We start from the raw sequence: 27279 nt of genomic DNA on the forward strand, positions 1-27279 counted from the left end.
ACAGGCTCCGGACGCGCAGGCTCAGCAGCCATGGCTCACGGGCCCAGCCGCTCCACGGCATGTGGGATCTTCCCGGACCGGGGCACGAACCCGTGTCCCCTATATCGGCAGGCGGACTCTCAACCACTGTGCCACCAGGGAAGCCCTCCAGTAATTCTTAATACTGTAGTTTAATAGTTTAATTTGTCAGGGTGATCATATCATATATTCTTCTATATTACACTAATATAGAAGATAATGAACACTTTCTTTCTAATCAATTAATAGTTGCTTGAGGCAGTATACATGTCCCTAACCTTCTATTAATAACAACACAGACATAATTGTGTCTTGCCTTTTCAACTTCTGCAGAAATTCTATAGTCCTTCAAAAGATAACTCACTGATTTTAGGGTCTTAACTTTTTGGTTTTTTTTTTTTTAATGTCTATAGAAAGTTAAAGCATATATTTTTTCCTTACTGTAACATTTAAGTTACAGTTGTTTAAACATTTTAGTTTAAATCACATTTTCTAATAAACTCTAAACAAACTAGCTTTCGAAAAGAACCAGAATTAAAACAGTTGCAAATTCTGAGGGTAGATTAGGTGACAACCCCAAAGGAAAAAATACGCAGGCCTTATTCTTTTAAAAATTCTTGAAAGACATTACAATTCACTTGATATTCTAAAATTACTAAAGTTGTTGAGATTTCATAAACTCCAAATAGATTGATTCCTTCAGTACCCTGCCCACCCCAACTTACCAAGTACTGTGGTACTTGAAAACAGAAACCAAGAAATCAAACTGTTGACTGTTCAGTACCACTTTACGTATAGCTTCTTATAAAGTATTGAGAATATAGGAAAAACAGAAAATTCTGGTATTCATCTTTAGTCCTTTGTGAGCCAAATTTTCCCCCTCCTTAAAATCTGAGCTGAATCTCATGATCCCTGCACCCTGCCTTAAAACTACAAAGTGCAGACACCATTTTTTAATCGGTGCTGAATTTAATTAAATCACAAAGGGGGAAAATGTACTACAGTGCAACTTTCACAGTTGTTACATGTAAGTTACCAATAAGAATTTTTAAAGCTGAGGAAGTTGTTTTCAGGCCCAGGGCAGAACCTGTAGCCTAAAATCAACAGGTCTAAGGATTTAAGATCCCGATCACATCAGTTAAGGTAACACCAAGTAACTGAGTACTTCAGTATGATATTTTCACTCCGATAAGGTGAAAATGCTTCATAATTTATGTAAAATATTGAGTCCTTAAGGAGGTCCGTAATAAACGATCTCCTTAAGAGTAGCTACAGAGTTCCTGTGGCATGTCAAGGCAGAGAACACCCCTAAACCTCACTAAGTCAAGGTTGGACTTGAGTAAGGGAGAAGGGGTGGGCAATTCATGAGTCACACAAGAAAGCATGTCGTACTGTAGAGACGAGTAAAGGGTTTTAACAAGGGGTTTCGAATTCTTTGAATAACGCATTAAGAAAATTCTGCTGAGGAGAAAATTTTCCTGTTACACTTGGAACCAAAAGTCACATAAATTCTGACTGGAGTCTGGTGATTAGCACAACTTCGTGGAATAACCTAACTTTTCACGTAAGGAACAATCCCAAAGCTTTAAGATACCGTCTATCCATATGGCACCAAGCATCACCTTTTCAAGCCCTCGCCGGCACAGGAAGTGGGTTGGACACCCCAACCCATCACCCTACCCCCACAGGAAGTGAGTTATGTTCCCCCCTCCCCCAGAATGGCCTTCCTCCCCTCCCCCAACCGGAAGTGAGGCGCCCCCATTCAGTCGGCCTCAAACCGAGACAAACCAATAACAGCAAAAGAGGGATGATCTTCAAGGGGTGAAGGGCACATCCACTGTGGCCACCCCCAAGCTCGCCTTGCTTACTGACCTGCTGACGACAGGGGTAGGCAGGGGCCTGGGGCCTAAAGAAAGTCCCTGGCACAGGGGACAATTCCCTGAGCCCCTCTCAATCGCCTTCACTCTTCTCACTGCGTCGCCTCACAGCTTGACAAAAATTCCTCCGCAGTACTTTATTTTGATGTCTTTTCTTTCCCTTTACCTAATCGCTTAACCACCTTCCCATAGGTAACTTCTCTAATGCAGCACTTAAGGCTGTTCTGGTGAGGAGAAAAATGAAATATTATTCCCCATACCTTCAGAAAAATGGAGGGATTATTTTGTTCAAAGGAGGCGAAGGACTACGTGATTACGCAAGGTGAGACTTATTTTCGCGGAGGTTTCTGGGAGATGTAGTATTTTACATTGCTAAGGCCTGCAGAAAATATTGGGACTTAAATTGGTTATTACTATGTGCTGTAATCCTTGAAGACACATATCCTGTATTCGACTGTACGCAGACCTAAGGGGCTTAGGCACCAAATGGACCAATACTTTGTTCCCTTTTTTCGCCTGGTACGTAATTGAACTGAAATTTCCCTTTACGCCGGCCCAAGGTCCTGGTCGTCCCGCCCTCTTCCTTTGGCCACGCCTCCCTCAGCCAATCAGACGCTCTCTAGTTCTCTTCCTCTGGAGGTAGGAACGCGAGAGGAGGGGCCTCATGGTGACTCCTCCCTCGGGGCTGAGGCGAGACTGGGAGAGGGCCGTGGCCTCGTGCGCGCGCGCGCGCGTGTTCGCTCAAGGAGCGCGGCAGCGAGTGCGCGCGCGGAGGGGCGGCGCGCCGGGCTGGGAGGAGGCGGGCAGGCTGGTGGGCCGGGCGGTCTACGGGCGGTCGGGAGCGCGCCGTGGACTCGGCGGCGGCTAGTAGTTAGTTAGTTGTTGTTAGTCAGTGTCAGTTGCTCGGCGGTGGCGGCCGCGGTCACCAGGAAGGGTACTGGACGGCCGGCGAAGGTAGTCACCGCGGCGGCGTGTGAGCCTCTCAGGTAACTGGGGCAAGGTTGCCCACGTCGCCTCCTTTCCCTTCTTCTCTCGCGCCGGCTTGTGGGACCTGGGTCGCCACGGGGTGAGGGGGCTGACCTGGGGGAATCCGGGCGGGGCGGCGTGGGGTCTGGGTGGCGCCGCCGCGGGGGCTTTGGCGGCCGGTGCGTCCGGCCCGGCGCGGGCTCTCCGGCCACGGACACCCCCGCGCCCTGCCGCCCCCGGAGCCCGCTGGCGCCGCGCGCCCCCAAGCGCCCCCGCTCCCGCCCCTTCTCTCGGTGGCTGTGGTGGCGGCGGCGGCCCCGGCAGCTCGGCGCCCCCCAGAGGAGGGAAAGTTGGGACCTGGCGGCGAGGGACGCCCCCGGGCGCGGCTGGAAGGCTGCTGGGGAAAGTGAATCCTGGAGGAGCCGGACGCGGTGAGGCTGGGGCAGGAAGGACTCCTTTCGCTCCTGCTAAGTCTGCACGGACATCCACCTCCAAACCCGGGAGGATCCGGCGCAGCCTGGCCAGCAGCGCCAGGGTGAAACCCGGTGACTCTTTGCCTGCTCACTTGGCTCTACAGTTTGTGAGCCCCCTAACGTGTGGGTTTCCTCGGTTTTGGGGGGATTTTGAGTGGTTCGTTGGGTCAGTTTTGTTTCTCCTTCGCCCTTTGACTCGTCCGTTCTTGCAACTTTTCTTACCTCCCGCGTTGAGGACTTGCCGTCTGAGCCCCTTCTCTACCCCCTCCCTGTTGCCTGCACCATACGTCTGAGAGCTTGATTTCATTTTTTCGTCCTTTGACTGCATTAAAGACTGCTGAGAGCAACAGGAAAGAGGAGCCCTCCCACCTTTAAATGTTAACTTTTTTGCAATACGTTGTGTTTTTTAAGATCCCCGTTTAGGAATTTGAGAGCTGTGAAATGGAGTTATTGCAAGGTTGGGGTTGAGGGGATAGTGACGAGTTAAAGGAAAACTGATTTCATCTTTATTGGCTTTGTTTTAGAAAACCTAATACATTTTCTTTTGCCTCTGTTAAATGTGGTAAGATTATACGTTGAATTAAATACTTGGAGATTTACATGAAAGGTTATACTTAGGTCATCGTATGATGTATGTCCACAGCTTTTCACCTGAATTGGGATTGCCTTGAGGCTTCTGTTTTGGGGCCTACCTCTTGATTTTTGTTCAGTCACAACGCCTTTTTTTCTTTTCTTTTTTTCCCCCTGATAAATGAAATGATGTGGTAATGTGTATAGTCGGAGAACCCATATTGCTCTCTGCAGTGTAGAAGTGAAAACCGTGAATTATCCACAGGGGTAAAACTTTCCATGAGCAATCTTGAATACTTGCTTCATGATGGCTTCTCTATAATCTCAGAACATTTCTAGATAGCTCAGTCCACTGACTACCCTAATTACTTTCTGAAGTGCCTGGCACTTCTCTTCGGTGACTCGTTTAGTAAACTGTAATGGCAAGTATGGTACATTTTCTTGACTTCAGAGATGAGAGTTGTAGCCTCGACCCAGAGATTAACAGTTAACAATGGAAGCAGAATTCATCCCATTGCTAGTGAGTTTTGGCTATGACCAACTCACAAACTATGTGAAAAAAACAAACATCTTTCCAAAACTGTCAGAGGGGAAGAGGGGAAATATTTTATCATGTCTTTATTTTTGGAGACTCTAACATGACTATATTATGTGGGGAAAAAAATGTCAAATTATTTTCTTTAAGCCTTTTTGATGTGTGGTCCTCTTCTTCATCCTTTCCCCACCCCCGCGCATTTATGGTTTGACATTTATGTTTGGCTGGGTTCCAGGGTGGGAAGAAAAGTATTTTGGTGAAAGGAAAAGATAAGATTGCTTTGAACTATTATACTGTGACTATTCATTTTACCCAGAGATAGTACAGAAAAACTTCCTCCATAATTTTTGTACCCCATTAACATTCTGTCAGAAGTCATTTTTAAGAGTCTATCCTGAGGCCCATAAAGAAATAATGCCACTTCATGACTGTTCCTGACAATCACATTAAAAAATGTGTTCCTGGAATGTGTTGTATGTGTTCTCATATAAACATTTATCTTTGTACATTTATGATAATGTAAATATTTAAGTCTGAGAGCTTAAAAATTTTATTTGCTTATTTGCATACATGTTTTTCAACATCTAGCAGTGCCAACCATATTTGCCAAATAAGCATCATCCATAAATTCATGCTTTGGCACATAATAACTCTTCTAAATTGTTCTGTGGTGAAGCACCATGAGATTAGTGTTTGCTTCATAAGAGAGATTTGTTGTTGTTTTTAACTGTAATGATGCTCTGTTTAAGTGGAACAGGTGCTGGGCTCTAGCTGTTTGTGTTGAAACCTGCCAAATCATACTCTTTTGTTGGATGGGTTATTTGAGTAATTTAGGAACCAAACTGTGGCCCCTGGCATGCCAAGTTGAGTTCGAGGCTCCATTTCACTGCTGCAAATCCCTGTTTTCACTGTAAGAGGTAGTTGTGTGTGATGAGCCTTATTTTCTTATTGCTCTTCTCTTTACTTTAATTCCTACTCCCTACCTTCGTTCTGATCCTTTCATTACTGGAGCTCTTGGGAAAGTCTAGACTCCTTCTTTGCTGGTTTGTTTTCCTTGGAGAAATTCTAGTAACTTTCAGGCCAGGAATAGATAGTTCACATTTGTTCAGCAAATATTTTGAGTGCCTTTTAAGTGGTAAACATGGTGGTAAGCCCTGAGTATATGTACAATGATATGCCTTTTTGCAAGGAGCATGTAGTTTAGGAGGAGAAGATAGCTGATAACCAATAATTATAATGTGGAGTGATATATAACAGGTGTAAGCAGATTCCTTTGGATGGAAGCACAGAGCAGGAGGGGTAGTTGACTAAGACTTGGGGTCTTGGGAGGGGCATGTCCCGAAATGCATCTTGGTGGGTTACCTGAGCTAATCTTCAAAAATAGATAGCAGTTAACTAGGTTCAGAAAAAGGGAAAGGACATTCTAGACCAGTGCTGTTCTGTAAAAATATAATACAAGTCACAAATGTAATTCATATATGTATTTTAAAACTTTCTATTAACCACGTTAAAAAAGGAAAAGGTGAAATTAATTTTAGTAATATATTTTATTTAAGCTGATCTATCTAAAATTTTATTTCAATCTGTAATCACTATAAAAAAGCATTATTGAGATATTTGACATTCTCTTTTTCATACGAAGTCTTCAGAATCTGGTATGTATTTTATACTTATACCACATCTCAGTTGTGTCTAGCCATGTTCAAGTACTCAGTAGGCACAAGTGGACAGCAGAGTTTTAGAACAGGAGCTGATGAAGTGATAAGCCAAATCACTGAATGCCTTATGAACCAAACTAAGGAGCTTTAACTTTGTCCTGAAGGCTGTGAGGATTTAGTGGGGGGAAAAATTATGCTGTGATAGAATCATATTTGTGTTCTAGGCAGTGAGGTGAATGCTGGATTAGAGAAGGGCAAAGCTGGAAGCAAGACCAGTTAGGAAGCCATATTCCTGATGAGAAATGATGAGAGATGTAGAAGAGGGGTGGATGTAGAAGAGGTTTAGGAAGTATTATCAACAGGACAGGGTAAATAATCAGATTACAGAGTTGAGCAAGATTGAAGATTTAGCATGATTCCCATATTTCTGTTGTGAGCTACTGAATGGGGCAGACAACTAAGAGAAACCAAACATCTGTGCCAGACAGACCAAAGCTGAAAAAAAGAACTATGCGAGAATTGTCACAGAAGCTGAGGGAGAAGAATATTTCAAGGACTAGGAGTGGACAGTACTGTATCCTGCCATGAAAAGGCCAAGTAAGATAACTGAAAAAAGTCCCTGAAACTGATTAAGTCATTTGTAACTTCAGCTAGAGCAGGTAGCTACATTGTAGTGCTTTGGGGATAAGGGGGTTGAAGAGTCAATGACGCCTAGGAAGGTAGCTAATTGAGAGGGATACAGTGTTTTCAACAAAGGACTGAACAAATAGTATAGGTGAAGGGAGATGCAGGGGATTTAGAGAAGTTTACTCCTTCTACCCCTTTTTTAAATTAAGAGGATCTTGGGCATGTTTATCTGGGATTGGAAAGCACCAGTGGAAGGGAGAAATTGAAGCAGTGTTGGGGAGGCGGAGAGATGGGGGACAGAGGTGATTGATGGAGCCAAGGATTTGAAGACAGTAGGAGGGGATGGGATCCAAGGCATAGGTAGAGAAGTTGGCCTTGGGTAGGAGATGATTTTCCTTTTTTTTTTTTTTTGCGGTACGCAGGCCTCTCACTGTTGTGGCCTCTCCCGTTGCGGAGCACAGGCTCTGGACGCGCAGGCTCAGCAGCCATGGCTCACGGGCCCAGCCGCTCTGCGGCATGTGGGATCTTCCCAGACCGGGGCATGAACCCGTGTCCCCTGCATCGGCAGGCGGACTCTCAACCACTGCGCCACTGGGGGAGCCCGATTTTCCTTTTTCATTGAGCAGAAACGAAGGAGGTGAAGTTGGAGGCACTGTAAATAAGTTTCTAAATGATAGGGGCAGGAAGGAGAACGAATTGATGTGTCTTATATCATTTTTGAGTACCTGCTTAGAATGATGGGGAACATGGTAGAATAGGGATTCTTTAAAAAGAGAGTGTAAGTGTATAACAGCTTCCAAGGCAATGGTGTGGGGGAGAGAGTCAGACAGACAGACTCACAACTAAGATAATGAAAAAGGATTGTTAGGTAGCATTGAGGACCCATTTGAGGTTGTAGACCTTGGATTTGTAGGGATACCAATTTGCATGGTTTGATTTTTCTCCAGCACTGATCACTCTGGGTATATACAGCTGAAGAAACCATTTAATACTCACAAGAGCTCATAAGGTAGGTACTGTTGTTATTCTCCTTGATTGTAAGATGAACAGCTGGCGTTCAAACCCTGGTGGTTCAATTCCAGAGCCCAGGCTGTTACCCACTGCTTTGCAGGTGCCTGCTTGGTAGAGATACCTAAAGGGCAGTTGGTTGAGGGAATTAATGATGTTAAGAACTGACTGAAATGAACTGTGGAGTCCAGGTTGGTTCATGAGCAGGAATCATAGAAGGGGTGATTCAACTGGGAGAAAATGAAGGGCGTGAAAGTTAGAGGTCAGTGTGAAGCCGAAGAACTAGTGAAGAGGGAGCAAAAATATTAGCTTTTACTTATGGATTACCTACTATGTGCTAGACACTTTAATACCTTATTTCTAATCCTAACATAAGTGTTATTAATCTTACATCCATCCCTTTGTCATTCTCCTTCAGATGAAGAAACTGAGGATTAGAAAGTTTAAGTTACATATCCAGAGAGACACACACTATCAAGTGATACAACCAGGATCCAATACCCATTCTTTCTTCTCCAAACTGTAGTGTTCTCAAGTAAGGAGATAAGAAAGAAAATGCGGTAATGATGAAAAGTGGTAGAACGACACTGGGATATTAAATTTAGGACTTCAAAGGTGTATCATTCATTTAACAAATGTTTGTTGAGCATTAGGTGCATGCTAGGCATTGTTCTAGGTGCAGAGGTTATAGTAGTGAACCAAACAGACAAAAATCTCTGCCCTCGTGGATCTTACATCCTAGAGCGGGTGAGACAGACATTAAACAAAATAAGTAACTTGTTATACAGTATTAGAAGGTGATAGATAGGTGCTGTGGAGGAAAATTAAGCAGGCAAGAGGGATAGGTATGCCAAGGGGTGTGTGCACTTTTAAAAAGGATGTCTGGGAAGGACTTGGTGAGGAATGAGCAAAGGCTTGAAGGATGGAAGTAATCAGGAGCACTAAGAAACAGGTCTAAGAAACAGTTTGCATTGGCCCTGAAGCAGAGGTGTGCTTGGTGTATTCCCAGAACACTCGGAGGTCAGTGTGCCTGGACTGGAGTGAATAGAAGAGTAGAAAGTGGTTTCTACTTTGTGGAGAAACAAAGTGGAGAGATAACTGGGTCCAGATTACATAGAGCCTGTAGAACATTGGAAGGACTTGGGTGTTTATTTTTTGAGATGGAAACCATTACAGGTTTTTGAGCCGAGTGACATGATCAGATTTATGCTTTAAAAACTTCACTCTGGCTACTGTGTTGAAAGTAGTCTAAAGAGGTGAAGAGTAAAAACTAGAAGATCAGTTAGGAGGCTCTCTTTAAAAATCTAGTTGAGGGTTAGTGGTGTCTTAGACTAGGAAATTGATGAGAAATGATTGGATTTGGATATATTTTTAACTTTTTATTTTGAAATAATTTTAGATTTACGGAGGAGTTGCACAGATAATGCATAGAGTTTCTTTATGCCAGTGTTTCTCAGCCTCAACCTTACTGACATTTTGGACCGGCTAAACCTTTGTTGTGGGGATTGCCCAGTGCTATACAGGATGTTAAGCAGCATCCCTGGTCTCTGTCTATAGATGCCAGTACCAGACCCCTGTTGTAACAATCAAAAATGTCTTTAGACATTGCCAAATGCCCCCGTGGGGCAAAATTGCTCCTATTAAGAATCACTGCTGTATACCCTTCATCCTTTTCCCCCTAATGTTAACATCTTACATAACCATGGTACGTTTGTCAAGCTAAGAAATTAACATTGGTACAATGCTTCAGACAAACTGCAGACTTTATTTGTGTTTCACCAGTTTTCCCACTAATATTCCTTTTCCATTCCATTATCCAAACCAGGATACTACATTGCTTTTAGTTGTCAGGTCTCCCTTATCTCTTCTAATGCGTGACAGTTTCTTGGTCTCTCCTTACCTTTTATGACCTTGATACTTTTTTTTTTTTATTTTTTTTATTTTTGCGGCACGCGGGCCCCTCACCGCCGTGCCCTCTCCCGCTGCGGAGCACAGGCTCCGGACACGCAGACCCAGCAGCCACGGCCCCACGGGCCCAGCCGCTCTGCAGCACGTGGGATCCTCCCGGACCGGGGCACGAACCTGCGTCCCCCGCGTCGGCAGGCGGACTCCCAACCACTGCGCCACCAGGGAAGCCCACCTTGATACTTATTTTTAAAGAGTACTGGTCAAGTATCGTGTAGGATGTTCCTCAATTTGGGTTTTCTGAGATCTTCTCATGATTAGTTATTGAGGTTTGAGGAAGAGTATCACAGAGTGAAGTGCCCTTCTTATCATGCCATAGAGGAGATCCATATTATCAACATGACGTCACTGGGTGATCACTTTGTTAAGGAGGTTTCTGCCAGATTTCTCCATTATTTTTCACGTTCCATACTCTGACCATTAGAAGCAAGTCATTAAATTCAGCCCACACTCAAGGGGAGGGGAATTAAACTCCACTTCCTGGAGGCAGATGTATCAAAGAATTTCTGGACGTATATTACAACCATCACAGTAATTGGTAAATATTTTGGGAGAGATACTTTGAGCCTTTGCCAGTATCCTGTTTCTGCTCACTGATTTTGTTTATTTTAAAAAATTTATTTACTTTATTTATTTATTTTTGGCTGCATTGAGTCTTCATTGCTGCGCACAGGCTTTCTCTAGTTGGGGTGAGCAGGGGCTACTCTTCATTGTGGCGCGTGGGCTTCTCATTGCGGTGGCTTCTCTTGTTGCAGAGCACGGGCTCTAGGCATGCGGGCTTCAGTAGTTGTGGCTCGCAGGCTCTATAGCACAGACCCAGTAGTTGTGGCACATGCGCTTAGTTGCTCCGCGGCATGTGGGATCTTCCTGGACCAGGGCTCGAACCCATGTCCCCTGCATTGGCAGGCGGATTTTTAACCACTGAGCCACCAGGGAAGCCCCTCTGCTCACTAATTTTAGCATTCATCAGTAATCTTGCCTGCATGTACTGTTTATTTTCCCTCATTCTTAACTACATTTATTAATTGGAATTCTTTTGTAAGGAAAGTTTGTTCCTTATCTATCTATCTAATCATTTATATCAGTTCTAATTTATGGATACTTTATTCTTAGGGTTATAATTCACTTGGTATCATTATTTTGTTGCCTGAATTATTCCAGCTTTGCCCATTGGGAGCTCTTTTAGGTTGACTTCTGTGTCTTTTTGATGTGCTCCTATCCTTTGTATGTGTACATGTTACACTTCTTTATTTTCTGGCACTACTAGATGTTTCAGGCTCATCTTGTATTTTTCCTGCTTCTGCCCTAGACTCATTTCTCCAAGAAATTCTGATTCCTTTTATTGGAGAATGGTATTTTGAGGTCAAGATCTGGATGTTAGGTGTGCTTGTTGCTACTGCTGCTAGATGCTGTCAGTGGACAGAGCTAGGAAATATATGTATGCATACTAATCTATGTATCCACACATATCTATATTTTTTTCTGTGTGTAAAATATATCTCTGACTCTAACTGGGTATGTTTTGATCCAACAAGGTTTGCTGATGGATTGGATGTGGAATGTGAAAAGAGAAGAGTCAAGGATGACTTCAAGGCTTTTGGCTTAAGCAACTGGAAGGATAGAGTTGCCATTTTCAGAGATGGGAAGACTGTGAGCAGAGCAGGTTTCTGGGTAGAGTTCAAGAGTTCTGTTCCAGACTGGCTACATTTTTGAGATGTCAAAGAGACGTGTAATCGAGATGTCAAGTCAGCAGTTGAACAAATGAATCTGTAGTTCAGAGGAGAATGGTCCAGGTTGAATACATTTAGAAGTTGTCAGTATAGATAAGATCACCTGAAGAGTGAATGTAGCTAGAAAAGAGGTTCAAGGACTGACCCCAGGGCATCCTAGTCAGAGAGATGAGGAGAAGCAGTTCTGCAAAATGATAAGGATTGGGGTGTGGCTGTAGGGTGGATTTCATATCTATTATTAATAAGTACTTTTTAAATACCTATTATTGGCAAGGCACTGAGCCATTTTGGGAGTTAACATTGTGCTGTAAATTTACAATCTAGGATGAGACAAATTACAGACTGAAAAAGAAAGTAGCAGTGAAAGGCAAATACCAGATAATGGTTCAAATAACATTTCTTCTTAGAGGACATAGGCATAAGAAATAATGAACTCAAGCCTGTGCCAGCTACATATAAACACTAATGTAAATATGTGTCAGTCAAAGAACTTGTCAAGGTTTCATTAAGCTCTTAGGTGGGTAATTGTGCCTTTAGTCATTGCTATCAATTAAACCACTCAGTGAACTGGTTAGGAGGGTTTCTGCTACACTTGACTTTTTTTTTTTTTTTTTGCGGTACGCGGGCCTCTCACTGTTGTGGACTCTCCTGTTGCGGAGCACAGGCTCCGGACGAGCAGGCTCAGTGGCCATGGCTCACGGGCCCAGCCGCTCCATGGCATGTGGGATCTTCCCGGACCGGGGCACGAACCCATGTCCCCTGCATCGGCAGGTGGACTCTATCAACCACTGCGCCACCAGGGAAGCCCTACACTTGACTTTTTAACTTTTATCTCTCTGCCACCTTTTCACAATCAGTGGGATTCATCTTAAGACTGCTTAAAATAAAATGTTTCAGTGTAAAATCAAGCAGAATTGGCCTTCATCTTTTGCGAACATGCAACATTTTTGACTGCTTCTTTCATGGATAGTTTTAGACATTCACATTTGTCACTTGGTTACTAAAGTCACACCCCGATGTGATTATGGAACTTTACAAGTAATTTAAATGTGTAACCTAGTAAACCAAGGTTTTAGTAAAATATTTTAATTTCAACTCCTTTGCACTAAAAATGGATAGGCTTTCATTGCCAGCTGATAAAAGGTGGTATAGCATGAGAAAGGCAGATTGTACCTATTGAGTAATTATTTATCAGTCACTCTCTAGGAACTGTAAGAAAAATGAGGGGTTTATCTACTTCATAGCATAGGGGGCAAAAAGTCATGGGATTCCATTCTCAATTCTGCCACTGAATGGTTGGCAAAGCTATTAACCATTTGTATGTACAGTGTGTTGTATTTATTAATTGGGAGAAACTTTAGCATATTAATATGCTGAGTGAAAAGAGACTCTGCCTTGAGTGCAAAGACAGTCTTATTAGCACAGTTCCTAGCATGTAATGGATACTCAAATGGTTGTTGAATGAAGGAATTACATAAAATACTTTACCCTTGTAAAGTAGGACCTGAAGAGTTATTTAGCTTGCCCAAGAAACCTTAAGATACTGAAAACTTCAGTTGTGTAAGTAAGAATTAGGGCAAAATAAAATAAATCTGTATGCTAACATACTCATTTTAGGCTAAGCCAAACAAACAATACTACTCTTTAAAAACATGATCCTTATGTATCAAGTAGCTCATAATCCTATCCTCCACGAGTAGAAAAGAATTCTAGTTCAGGAGTCAAGCAGCCTGAATTGGAATCCTGGCTCAACTGCTTACTAGCCATGGGCCCTTAAGTTAGTTTCTTAACTGTGCTTCAGTTTCCTCATTTGTAAAATGGGGATAATACTTACACCTACTTTATGGGGTTGTGAGGTGAAAGAAGAATAATAGCAAGCATGTACGTGTTTGATACACAATGTGTTTAATTTTAACTGTTATTTTAAAAGTGTTGAGAGAGTAAAATTTTAGTTTTTCATTTTCTAGAAAATTATGTCTGCTGAATGATAACTAAAGGGAAAACAAAAACTCTATGTGAACAAGGAAAGAAGACTGATGGGAAATTATACTCATAGTAATGTGTTTGAACTATGAATAATAGGTTTTCTACTTTTTGCTGTCTCCATTTTTTTCACTCTTAATTTGTTTAGCAGATTTTATTAACTGTTTAACTATAAGACACTGGGCTTTCATGAGCATATTGCTTTTTAGAGAGTCAGCATTGCATTGTGGTTAAGAGCGTGGTTTGTGAACCCAGATGGCCTGGGATTGAATCTCATCTCTGACGCTTAATAGCGGTGTGGTCTTGGGAAAATTACTTTATTTCGCTATCCTTAGTGTTCTCATCTGTAAAATTGGGATATTGATAGTACCTACCTCGGAGGGTTAATGAACTAATAATTGAAAAGTGTTTAAAATAATGCCTGGGGCATAGTAAGTATCATGTGCTGTTGAATAAAATAATGGTAGAAATATTACATTTAAAAATTAATGAAAGATTTTAGCTTTCCAGTATATTTATAGGTTCACCCACATTACGTAGACTATTTCGTTTCTTATCTTTTAGAGAAAAGTTTTCCTCATAATCCCCTATCTCTCCCTCCCTAATCTTCTTTGGTTCCCTTGATGATGGAGGAGCAGGAAAACTCTTTCCTCCTAAATCCTTTATATGACAGGAGCACTTTGCATTGTTTAAACTTAGGATTCTCCCCCACCCATAATTTTCATAAGAGATTGATTTACTTTTGTTATTACAAGGGAAGATGCCATGGTACACTTCTTAAATATTTTGAAATAATGAGTTGAATATTTCAAATGCTGAGAAACTGCCTTCTTCCCAGGTGTGAAACAGTTTTTATAGATTTTATTTGGGTATGAAGTAGGAGTAATTGTGGGAGTTTGTGTGAAAGAAGATTTAAGGCATTGGAGAAGCAATAAAAAGTATTTTCCTAATGTCACTTCTCTCCTTGACTTGAAAAATTGTTTTTGCAGCAATATCGTTAGACTGTTTTTCAGCATTTGCCTTTGGGGACTGGCTGCATTCACAGTGTTAAACCTCAGAACTAAATATTTCAGGTAGACTGCCAGTTCTTAATTCAACTATGGTCCTGAAGTTAAAAGAGGTTGTTGGTTTCCAGATTCAATGAAGAAGTTAATATAAGGAGAGAAGAGAATCCTGTAGTTTGATAATCTTTTTCTTCTATATAGACTAAGACAAAGTATACATTGTTTCTTGTATACTCCTTTCCTTACAAATGCAGCTTGTGGAATGATAGCATCAGTGAATATGTAAGTTGCACTATAAGCAGCATAGAAATAATTTATAAATATAGTAGTTCCTAATTTAGAGAGTTGAACTTTAATTATTGACTTAGATTTTATTTCACATATATATGTTTATTAAACATGTGCAAATAAAATTCGAATCCTATTATAAATGCAACTTGTAGTTCTGTTGTCAGTTTTGCATTCCAAAAGTCTGTTAAAAGATCTTGTCATCTAGAAAAGGATGTGTTTTGTATTCTTTTGTAAAAGGCAACTACAGGGTTTTATGTTGCAGGAATGTTGACCCTCTCTTCTCTTATCTCCTATGGGACTGCATGGTCTGTGTTTTCATGGACTAGCTGTCTGACTAGGAAACCGAATCCTACTGTACAGATTTCCTTCTAATTCTCTCTGTCTTTTTTGGCTTCAGATCTGAAGTAGAGTTTGATATTACCTATTATACTATACGACTTTAAATTTTATGATAGAAAAAATTAGCTTTTTAAAAATTATGTAAGTTTCAGGTGTACAGCATTATAATTTGACATCTGTATATACTACAAAGTGGTCACCACCGCAAGTCTAGTTCCCATCCGTCACAATACTGTTGACTTCCTTCGCCCACTTTGCCCACCCCTTAATCCTCTTCCCCTCTGGTAACCACTAATCTGTTCTCTGTATTTTTGAGTTTGTTTCTGTTTTATTTTGTTTGTTCATTTGTTTTGTTTTTTTTAGATTCCACATATGAGTGACATCATATAGTATTTTTATTTTTCCATCTGACTTATTTCACTTGGTATAATACCTTTATGGTCTATCCATGTTGTCACAAATGGCAGGATTCTATTCTTTTTCATGGTGAGTTAATAGTCCATTGTGTCTGTGTGTGTGTGTGTGTGTGTGTGTACACACACATATACATTCATCAGTGGACAGTTGTTTCCATATGTTGGCTATTGTAAATAGTACTGCAGTAAACATAGCTGTATATATATATCTTTTCAATTAGTGTTTTTGTGTTCATCAGATAAATACCCAGAAGTGGAATAGCTGGATCATATGGTAGTTCTATTATTATTATTTTTTTTTTGAGACATCTCCATAATGTTTTCCATAGTGGCCACACCAATTTACAGTCCCACCAACATTATACAAGGGTTCCCTTTTCTCCACATCCTGTCCAACATTTGTTATTTCTTGTCTTTTCTTTTTTTAAATTTTTTTTATTTCTTGCCTTTTCAATGATAACCATTCTAACAAATGTGAAATAATATCTCATTGTGGGTTTGATTGGCATTTTCCTCATAATTAGTGATGTTGAGCATCTTTTCATGTGCCTGTTGGCCATCTGTTTGTCTTCTTTGGAAAAATGTACTCAGATCTTTTGCCCATTTTTTAATCAGGCTTTTTTTGTTTTGTTTTGTTTTTTTGTTCTTGAGTTGTGTGAGTTCTTTATATATTTTGGATATTAACCCCTTTTTGGATATGTGATTTGCAAATACCTTTTCCCATTCAGTAAGTTGCCTTTTTGTTTTGATGATGGTTTCCTAAAAGCAGAAGCTTTTTTAGTTTGATATCCTGTTTGTTTATTTTTGCTTTTGTTTCCCTTGCCTTTGAAGTCAGAACACACAAAACATTGCTAAAACTGGTATCAGTGAAATTACTGCTTTTGTTTTCTTCTAGGAATTTTATAGTTTCATGTCTTACATTCAAGTCTTTAATCCATTTTGAGTTAATTTTTGTGTCTAGTGTAAGACAGTGGTCTAGTTTCATTCTCTTGCACGTGGCTGTTCAGTTTTCCCAATACTATTTACTGAAGAGACTATCCTTCCTCCACTGTATGTTCTTTGCTCCCTTGTCATAAATTAATTTACATATATGTGTGGGTTTATTTCTGGGCTCTCAATTCTGTTCTGTTGATCTGTGTGTCTGTTTTTGTGCTGGTACCATACCATTTTGATTACTAAAGCTTTGTAGTATAGTTTGAAATCAAGGAACATGATGTTTCCAGCTTTGTTCTTTCTCAGTGTTGTTTTGGCTATTTGGGATCTTTTGTGGTTCCATACAAATTTTAGATTTGTTTGTTTTAGTTCACTGAAATGTGCTGTTGGAATTTTGATAGGGATTGTATTGAATCTGTAGATTGCTTTGGGTAATACGGACATTGTAACAATATCTGTTCTTTCTATCCATGAACACAGAATATCTTTCCATTTTTTTTGTATCTTCTTCAGTTTTTTTTGCTGTGTCTTACAGTGTTCATTGTACAGGTCTTTCATCTCCTTGGTTAAAGTTATTTCCAGGTATTTTATGCTTTTTGATGCACTTATAAATGGGATTGTTTCCTTAATTTCTCTTTCTGATAGTTCATTATTAGTGTATAGAAATAGCACAGATTTCTGTATGTTGATCTTGTATCCTGTAGCTTTACTGAATTCATTTGTTAGTTCTAACAGTTTTTTAGTGGAGTCTTTAGGTTTTTTAAACATCGTTATTGGAGTATAATTGCTTTACAATGGTGTGTTAGTTTCTGCTTTATAACAAAGTGAATCAGTAATACATAGACATATATCCCCATATCTCCTCCCTCTTGAGTCTCCCTCCCTCCCACTGTCCCTATCCCACCCCTCTAGGTGGCCACAGGGCACTGAGTTTATCTCCCTGTGCTATGCGGCTGCCTGCCACCAGCTATCTGTTTTACATTTAGTAGTGTATATATGTCCATGCCGCTCTCTCACTTTGTCCCAGCTTACCCTTCCCCCTCCCCGTATCCTCAAGTCCATTCTCTAGTAGATCTGTGTCTTTATTCCCATCTTGCCCCTAGGTTCTTAATGAGCATTTGTTGTTTAGATTCCATATATATGTGTTAGCATACAGTATTTGTCTTTCTCTTTCTGACTTACTTCAATCTGTATGACAGACTCTGGGTCCATCCACCTCACTACAAATGACTCAATTTCGTTACTTTTATGGCTGAGTAATATTCCATTGTATATATATGCCACATCTTCTTTATCCATTCCTCTGTTGATGGACACTTAGTTTGCTTCCATATCCTGGCTATTGTAAATAGAGCTGCAGTGAACATTTTGGTACATGACTCTTTTTGAATTATGGTTTTCTCAGGGTATATGCCCCGTAGTGGGATTGCTGGGTCATATGGTAGTTCTATTTATAGTTTTTTAAGGAACCTCCATACTTTTCTCCATAGTGGCTGTATCAATTTACAGTCCCACCAACAGTGCAAGAGTGTTCCCTTTTCTCCACACTCTCTCCAGCATTTATTGTTTGGAGATTTTTTGATGATGGCCATTCTGACTGGTGTGAGATGATATCTCATTGTCGTTTTGATTTGCATTTCTCTAATGATTAACGATGGTGAGCATTCTTTCATGTTTTTGTTGGCAATCTGTATATCTTCCTTGGAGAAATGTCGACTTAGGTCTTCTGCCCATTTTTGGATTGGGTTGTTTATTTTTTTGATATAGAGCTGCATAAGCTGCTTGTAACTTTTGGAGATGAATCCTTTGTCAGTTGCTTCATTTGCAAATATTTTCTCCCATTCTGAGGGTTGTCTTTTCGTCTTGTTTATGGTTTCCTTTGCTGTGTGAAGGCTTTTAAGTTTCACTAGGTCCCATTTGTTTATTTTTATTTCCATTTCTCTAGGAGGTGGGTAAAAAAGGATCATGCTGTGATTTATGTCATAGAGTGTTCTGCCTATGTTTTCCTCTAAGAGTTTGATAGTGTCTGGCCTTACATTTAGGTTTTTAATCCATTTGGAGTTTATTTTTGTGTATGGTGATAGGGAGTGTTCTAATTTCATTCTTTTACGTGTAGCTGTCCAGTTTTCCCAGCACCACTTATTGAAGAGGCTGTCTTTTCTCCACTGTATATTCTTGCCTCCTTTATCAAAGATAAGGTGACCATATGTGCGTGGGTTTATCTCTGGGCTTTCTATCCTGTTCCATTGATCGATCTTTCTGTTTTTGTGCCAGTACCATACCATCTTGATGAGTGTAGCTTTGTAGTATAGTCTGAAGTCAGGGAGCCTGATTCCTCCAGCTCCATTTTTCTTTCTCAAGATTGTTTTGGCTATTCGGGGTCTTTTGTGTTTCCATACAAACTGAAATTTTTTGTTCTAGTTCTGTGAAAAATGCCAGTGGTAGTTTGATAGGGATTGCATTGAAGCTGTAGATTGCTTTGGATAGTATAGTCATTTTTACAATGTTGTTTCTTCCAATCCAAGAACATGGTATATCTCTCCATCTGTTTGTATCATCTTTAATTTCTTCTGTCAGTGTCTTATAATTTTCTGCATACAGGTCTTTTGTCTTCTTAGGTAGGTTTATTCCTAGATATTTTATTCTTTTTGTTGCAGTGGTAAATGGGAGTGTTTTCGTAATTTCACTTTCAGGTTTTTCATTATTAGTGTATAGGAATGCAAGAGATTTCTGTGCATTAATTTTGTATCCTGCTGCTTTACCAAATTCATTGATTAGCTCTAGTAGTTCTCTGGTAGCATCTTTATGATTCTCTATGTATAGTATCGTGTCATCTGCAAACAGTGACAGCTTTACTTCTTCTTTTCCAATTTGGATTCCTTTTATTTCTTTTTCTTCTCTGATGGCTGTGGCTAAAACTTACAGAACTATGTTGAATAATAGTGGTGAGAGTGGGCAACCTTGTATTGTTCTTGATCTTAGTGGAAATGGTTTCAGTTTTTCACCATTGCGAACGATTTTGGCTGAGGGTTTGTCATATATGGCCTTTATCATGTTGAGGTAAGTTCCCTGTATGCCTGCTTCCTGGAGGGTTTTTATCATAAAGTGGTGTTGAATTTTGTCGAAAGCTTTCTGTGCGTCTATTGAGATGATCATATGGTTTTTCTCCTTCAGTTTGTTAATGTGATGTATCGCATTGATTGATTTGCATTGAAGAATCCTTGCATTCCTAGGATAAACACTTGACCATGGTGTATGATCCTTTTAATCTACTGTTGGATTCTGTTTGCTAGTATTTTGTTGAGGATTTTTGCATCTATGTTCATTAGTGATATTCGCCTTTAGTTTTCTTTCTTTGTGACATCTTTGTTTGATTTTGATATCAGGGTGATGGTGGCCTCATAGAATGAGTTTCGGAGTGTTCCTCCCTCTGCTATATTTTGGAAGAGTTTGAGAAGGATAGGTGTTAGCTCTTCTCTAAATGTTTGATAGAATTCACCTGTGAAGCCGTCTGGTCCTGGGCTTTTGTTTGTTGAAAGATTTTTAATCACGGTTTCAATTTCAGTACCTGTGATTGGTCTGTTCATATTTTCTATTTCTTCCTGGTTCAGTCTTGGAAGGTTGTGCATTTCTAAGAATTTGTCCATTTCTTCCAGGTTGTCCATTTTATTGGCTTGTAGTTGCTTGTAGTAATCTCTCATGATCCTTTGTATTTCTGCAGTGTCAGTTGTTACTTCTCCTTTTTCATTTCTCATTCTATTGATTTGGGTCTTCTCACTTTTTTTCTTGATGAGTCTGGCTAATGGTTTATCAATTTTGTTTATCTTCTCAAAGAACCAGATTTTAGTTTTATTGATCTTTGCTATTGTTTCCTTCGTTTCTTTTTCATTTATTCTTATCTGATCTTTATGATTTCTTTCCTTCTGCTAACTTTGGGGTTTTTTTTTGTTTTTTCTTTCTCTAATTGCTTTAGGTGTAAGGTTAGGTTGTTTGTTTGAGATTTTTCTTGTTTGTTAAGGTAGGACTGTATTGCTATAAACTTCCCTCTTAGAACTGCTTTTGCTGCATCCCATAGGTTTTGGGTTGTTGTGTTTTCATAGTCATTTGTTTCTACGTATTTTTTGATTTCCTTGTTGACTTCTTCAGTGATCTCGGGTATTAAGTAGTGCATTGTTTAACCTCCATGTGTTTGTATTTTTTACAGGTTTTTCCTGTAATTGATATCTAGTCTCATAGCGTTGTGGTCAGAAAAGATATTTGATGCGATTTCAATTTTCTTAAGTTTACCAAAGCTTGATTTGTGACCCAAGATATGATCTATCCTGGAGAATGTTCCATGAGCACTTGAGAAGAAAGTGTATTCTGTTGTTTTTGGTTGGAATGTCCTATAAATATCAATAAGTCCATCCTGTTTAATGTATCATTTTAAGCTTGTGTTTCCTTATTTATTTTCATTTTGGATGATCTGTCTGTCCATTGGTGAAAATGGGGTGTTAAAGTCCCCTACCATGATTGTGTTACTGTCAATTTCCCCTCTTACGGCTTTTAGTATTTGTCTTATGTATTGAGGTACTCCTATGTTGGGTGCATAAGTATTTACAATTGTTGTATCTGCTTCTTGGATTGATCCCTTGATCATTATGTAATGCCCTTCTTTGTGTCTTGCAATAGTTTTTGTTTTAAAGTCTATTTTGTCTGATATGAGAATTGCTACTCCAGCTTTCTTTTGATTTACATTTGCATGGAATATCTTTTTCCATCCCCTCACTTTCAGTCTGTATGTGTCCCTAGGTCTGAAGTGGGTCTCTTGTAGGCAGTATATATACGGGTCTTGATTTTGTATCCATTCAGCCAGTCTATGTCTTTTGGTTGGAACATTTAATCCAGTTGCATTTAAGTTAATTATCTATATGTATGTTCTTATTACCATTTTCTTAATTGTTTTGGGTTTGTTATTGTAGGTGTTTTCCTTCTTTTGTGTTTCCTGCCTAGAGAAGTTCCTTTAGCATTTGTTGTAAAGCTGGTTTGGTGGTGCTGAATTCTCTTAGCTTTTGCTTGTGTGTAAAGGTTTTAATTTCTCTGTCAAATCTGAATGAGATCCTTGCTAGGTAGAGTAATCTTGGTTGTAGGTTTTTCCCCTTCAACAATTTAAATATGTCCTGCCACTCCCTTCTGGCTTGCAGAGTTTCTGCTGAAAGATCAGCTGTTAACCTTATGGGGATTTCCTTCTGTGTTTTTTGTTGTTTTTCCCTTGTTGCTTTTAATATTTGTTCTTTGTATTTACTTTTTGATAGTTTGATTAATATGTGTCTTGGTATGTTTCTCCTTGGATTTATCCTGTATGGAACTCTCTGTGCTTCCTGGACTTGATTAACTGTTTCCTTTCCCATATTAGGGAAGTTTTCAACTATAATCTCCTCAAATATTTTCTCAGTCCCTTTCTTTTTCTCTTCTTCTGGAACCCCTATAATTCGAATGTTGGTGTGTTTAATGTTGTCCCAGAGGTCTCTGAGATTCTCCTCAATTCTTTTCATTCTTTTTTCTTTATAGTGCTCTGCAGTTGTTATTTCCACTATTTTATCTTCCAGGTCGCTTATTTGTTCTTCTGCCTCAGTTATTCTGCTATTGATCCCTTCTAGAGAATTTTTAATTTCATTTATTGTGTTGTTCATGACTGTTTGTTTGCTCTTTAGTTTTTCTAGGCCTTTGTTAAACGTTTCTTGTATTTTCTCCATTTTGTTTCCAAGATTTTGGATCATCTTTACTATCATTATTCTGAATTCTTTTTCAGGTAGACTGTCTATTTCCTCTTCATTTGTTAGGTGTGGTGGGTTTTTACCTTTATCTGCTGTGTGTTTCTCTGTCTTCTCTTTTTGCTTAACTTACTCCTTTTCGGGGAGTAAGGGATCTCCTTTCCTCAGGCTGCATGTTCTAGTTCCCATTTTTGGTGTCTGCCCCCAGTGGCTAAGGTTGGTTTAGTGAGTTGTGTAGGTTTCCTGGTGGTGGGGACTAGTGCCTGTGTTCTGGTGGATGAGGCTGGATCTTGTCTTTCTGGTGGGGAGGTCCACGTCTGGTGGTGTGTTTTGGGGTGTCTGTGGCCTTATTGTGATTTTAGGCAGCCTCTCTGCTAATGGGTGGTGTTGTGTTCCTGTCTTGCTAGTTGTTTGGTATAGGGTGTTCAGCACTGTAGCTTGCTGGTTGTTGAGTGGAGCTTGGTCTTGGCCTTGAGATAGAGATCCCTGGGAGATTTTTGCCGTTTGATATTATGTGGAGCTGGGAGGTCTCTTGTGGACCAATGTCCTGTACTTGGCTGTCCCACCTCTGAGGCCCAGCCCTGATGCCTGGCTGGAGCACCAAGAGCCTGTCATCCACACAGCTCAGAATAAAAGAGAGAAAAAGGAACAAAGAAAGAAAGAAGAAGGTAAAATAAAATAATGTTATTAAAATAAAAGATAATTATTAAAATAATTTTTTTAAAGTAACAAAAAAAAAGAAAAGAGCAGCCAAACCAAAAAACAAATCCACCAATGATAACAAGCGCAAAAACTATACTAAAAATTAAAACAAAACAAAAAAACAGACTGGCAGAACCCTAGAACAAATGGTAAAAGCAAAGCTATACAGACAAAATCACACCCAGAATCATACACATACACAGTCAGAAAAAGAGAAAAAGGGAAAAAAAAAATATATCGTTGCTCTCAAACTCCACCTCCTCAATTTGGGATGATTCGTTGTCTATTCAGGTATTCTGCAGTTGCAGCGTACATCGAGTTGATTGTGGAGATTTAATCTTCTGCTCCTGAGGCTGCTGGGAGAAATTTCCCTTTCTCTTCTTTGTTCTCACAGCTCCTGGGGTTCAGTTTTGGATCTGGCCAAGCCTCTGCGTGTAGGTCGCCTGAGGGGGTCTGTCCTTTGCTCAGACAGGACAGGGTTAAAGTAGCAGCTGATTCGGGGGCTCTGGCTCACTCAGGCTGGGGGGAGGATGGGGTACGGAGTGTGGGGCGAGCCTGTGGCCGCAGAGGCCAGTGTGACATTGCAGCAGCCTGAGGCACGCCGTGTGTTCTCCCGGGGAAGTTGTCCCTGGATCATGGGACCCTGGCAGTGGCGGGCTGCACAGGCTCCCTGGAGGGGAGGTGTGGATAGTGACCTGTGCTTGCAAACAGGCTTCTTGGTGGCTGCAGCAGCAGTCTTAGTGTCCCATGCCATCTCTGGAGTCCATGCTGGTAGCTGCAGCTCACGCCCATCTCTGGAGCTTCTTTAAGTGGAGCTCTTAATCCCCTCTCCTTGCACACCAGGAAACAAAGTGGCAAGAAAAAGTCTCTTGCCTCTTTGGCAGCTCCAGACTTTTTCCCGGACTCCCTCCCAGCTAGCTGTGGCGCACTAGCCCCCTTCAGGCTGTGTTCACGCAGCCAACCCCGATCCTCTCCCTGGGGTCTGACCTCCGAAGCCTGAGCCTCAGCTCCCAGCCCCTGTCCACCCCGGCATGTGAGCAGGCAAGCCTCTCTGGCTGGTCAGTGCTGGTTGGCACCGATCCTCTGTGTGGGAATCTCTCCGCCTTGCCCTCCGCACCCCTGTTGCTGCCCTCTCCTCCATGGCTCGGAAGCTTCCCCCCTCTGCTGCCTGCAGTCTCTGCCCACGAAAGGGTTTCCTAGTGTGTGGGAACCTTTCCTCCTTCACAGCTCCCTCCCAGAGGTGCAGGTCCCATCCCTATCCTTTTGTTTCTGTTTTTTCTTTTTTCTTTTGCCCTACCCAGGTATGTGGGGAGTTTCTTGCCTTTTTGGAGGTCTCAGGTCTTCTGCCAGCGTTCAGTAGGTGTTGTGTAGGAATTGTTCCACATGTAGATGTATTTCTGATGTATTTTGTGGGGAGGAAGGTGATCTCCATTTCTTACCCTTCCTCCATCTTGAAGCTCCTCCTCTTGTATCAGTTTTAGACATTCTGTCGGTGAAGAATGCGGGTCATCTTGACTGGTCTCTGCTGCAAGTTGTAGGACAGAACCGGGGTGTCAGCCGTCCTGGGTTGTCGTTGGGAGGCTCTGGAAAGAATCTGCTTGCAAGTTCACTCACGTTGGTGGTGGAATAAAGTTCCATGGAGTGGAAGGGCTGAGGTCGGGTTTCCTGTCTGGCTGTCAACTGCGTACCATCCTTAGCTCCTAGAGACCCCACTCAGGGCCCCCAGTCTGACAGCCACCAACAGTTCATCACACCTTTGTCAGACTCGCATCTCTCTCTTTAGGGCTTTTTATATATAGTATCATGTCATCTGCAAATAGTAGGTTTTACTCCTTTTTTTCCACTTTGGATGACTTTTATTTCATTTTCTTTCCTAATTGCTGTGGCTAGCACTTCCAGTACTGTGTTGAATAAAAGTGGTAAGAGTAGGCGTCCTTGTCTTGTTCTTAATCTTAGAGGAAAGCTTTCGGCTTTTCAGCATTGAGTAGGATGTTAGCTGTGGGTTTGTCATATATGGCTTTTGTATGTTGAAGTTCATTTTCTATATCCACTTTGTTGAGAGTTTTTAATCCTGAATAGGTCTATTGAGATGATCATATGATCTTTATTCTTCATTTTGTTAGTATGATGTATCACATTGATTGATTTTTGTGGATATCCACCCATCCTTGCATCCCTGGAATAAATCCTACTTGATCATGGTGTATGATCTTTTTAACGTATTGTTGGATTTGGTTTGCTAGTATTTTGTTGAGTATTTTTGCATCTATGTTCATCAAGGGTATTGGCCTTCAATTTCCTGTTCTTCTTTCCTTTCTTTCTTTCTTTCTTCCTTTCTTTCTTGTTGTTGTCTTGTTGTCTTTGTATGGTTTTGGTATCAGGGTAATGCTGGCTTCATAAAATATGTTTGGAAGGTTTTCCTCCCATTCAGTTATTTTGGGTAGAGTTTGAGAAGGGTAAGTCTTTGAATGTTTTGTAGAATTCACCAGTGAAGCTGCCTGGTCCTGGGCTTTTGTTTGTTGGGAGATTTTTGATTACTGTTTCAATCTTCCTACTAGTAATTGATCTATTAAGATTTTATAGTTCTTTATGATTCAGTCTTGCAAGATTATATGTTTCTATCCATTTCTTCTAGTTGTCCAATTTGTGGGCATATAATTGTTCATAGTAGTCTCTTATGATCCTTTGTAGTTCTGTGGTATCAGTTGTAACTTCTCTTTTATCTCTGATTTAATTTATTTGAGTTCTCTCTTTTTCTTGGTTAATCTAGCTAAAGGTTTGTTGATTTTGTTTATCTTTTCAAAGAACCAGTTCTTAGTTTCACTGATATTTTAAAATTGTTTTTTAAATTAAAATTGTTTTTTAATCTCTATTTTATTTATTTCCAGTCTGATCTTTATTATTTCCTTCCTTCTACTGATTTTGAGCTTCATTTGTCCTTTTTCTAGTTCCTTTAGGTGTATAGTTAGATTGTTTTTTTATTTTGTTGTAGTTGTTGTTCATTTGTTTCTTGAATTAGATCTGTGTTGGTATGAACTTTTCTCTTAGAACTGCTTTTGCTGCATCCCATAGATTTTGGTATGTCGAATTTGTTTTCGTCTCTAGGTATTTTTTGATTTCTTCTTTGATGCCTTTGATGACCCATTGGTTGTTCAGTAGTGAGTTGTCTAATCTCCATGTTTTTGTGTGTTTTCTCATTTTCTTTTTCTTGTGATTGATTTCCAGTTTCATAGCACTGTGGTCAGAGAATATGTTTGACATGATTTCAGTCTTCTTGAATTTATTGAGACTTGCTTTGTGACCTGACGTGAGCTATCCTGGAGAGTGTTCCATGTGCATTTGAGAATGTGTATTCTGCTTTTGGATGCAGTGTTCTGTATATTTCCATTAAGTACCTCTGCTTTAATGTATCATTTAAGTTCAGTATTTTCTTATTGATTTTCTATCTGGATGATCTGTACATTGATGTAAGGGGGATGTTAAATTCCCTGCTATTATTGTATTGCCTTCAGTTTCTCTCTAAGTTCATTAATATTTGCTTTATATGTATCCTGGTGCTTCTATGTTGGGTGCATATATATTTATAAATGTTGTATCTTCTTGCTGAATTGACCCCATCATCATTATGTAATGCCTTTCTTTGTTTTTTATTAAAATCTTTGTCTTAAAGTGTATTTTGTCTGAAAGTTAGCTACTCCAGCTTTCTTTTCATGCCTGTTAGCCAAGGAATATCTTTTTCCAACCCTTCAGTTTCAGTCTATGTGTGTCCTTTCTTCTGAAGTGAGTCTCTTGTAGGCAGCAAGCATATAGATGGGCCTTGTTTTTTCATCCATTCAGCCACTCTCTTTTGATTGGCAAATTTAGTCTATTTACATTTAAAGTAATTGATAGGTATGTACTTACTGCCATTTTGTTAAATGTTTTCTGGTTGTTTTTGTAGTTCTTCTCTGTTCCTTTCTTCTGTTCTTTTTCTCTTCCTTTATGTTTTGGTGTTTTTCTTTAGTGTTATGTTATTCCTTCCTCATATTCTTTTGTGTATGTACTATAAGTTTTTTCCTTGTGGTTGCTGTGAGATTCATATGTGACATCCTATGTAAATAGTAGCCTGTTTTAAGTTGGTAGCAACTTAAGGCTTTGGAATGGATTCAAATTTATCTTTTTACTCCCTCCCTCCAACGTTTTATACTTTTGATGACACATTTTATATCTTTTTATTTTATACATCCCTTAATAAATATTGTAATTTTAGTTACTTTTACTAGTCTTTTAATTTTCATGCTTGCTTAATAAGTGATTGATCTAGTACCTTTATTATATATTTGCCTTTTCCAGTGAGATTTTTACTTTCATATTTTTTTTATTATTGATCAGTGCCATTTCCTTTCAGCTTAAAGAAGTCCCTTCAGTATTTCTTCTAAGGCTGTTTTAGTG

The 27279-nt window shown here is 40.1% G+C and overlaps 2 protein-coding genes across 3 annotated transcripts in view; one reads left to right on the forward strand and one right to left on the reverse strand.

Moving 5' to 3' along the window:
- HMG20A (high mobility group 20A) overlaps window positions 1-2177 on the reverse strand; it is a 69453-nt gene extending 67276 nt beyond the window's left edge. Inside the window, exons 1-2 of one of the 2 annotated variants that reach the window (XM_065871320.1) lie at window positions 1891-1990; window positions 1333-1476 (exon numbers count right to left, since the gene is read on the reverse strand). In XM_065871320.1, coding sequence (XP_065727392.1) covers window positions 1333-1466 — 134 coding nt within the window. In that variant the 5' untranslated portion in view covers window positions 1467-1476; window positions 1891-1990. Of the gene's footprint in view, window positions 1-1332; window positions 1477-1890 lie in introns of both variants that reach the window. The other variant, XM_065871321.1, reaches the window with a different exon arrangement.
- Window positions 2178-2786: 609 nt separating this feature from the next.
- The window catches only part of PEAK1 (pseudopodium enriched atypical kinase 1), a 296552-nt gene continuing 272059 nt past the window's right edge, over window positions 2787-27279 (forward strand). Inside the window, exon 1 of the mRNA XM_065872332.1 lies at window positions 2787-2881. The gene's annotated coding sequence lies outside the window, so the exon portion shown is untranslated. The remainder of the gene's footprint in view (window positions 2882-27279) is intronic.

The sequence above is a fragment of the Phocoena phocoena genome, chromosome 2 (assembly GCF_963924675.1).
Source record: "Phocoena phocoena chromosome 2, mPhoPho1.1, whole genome shotgun sequence".
Classification (NCBI taxonomy): Eukaryota; Metazoa; Chordata; class Mammalia; order Artiodactyla; family Phocoenidae; genus Phocoena; species Phocoena phocoena.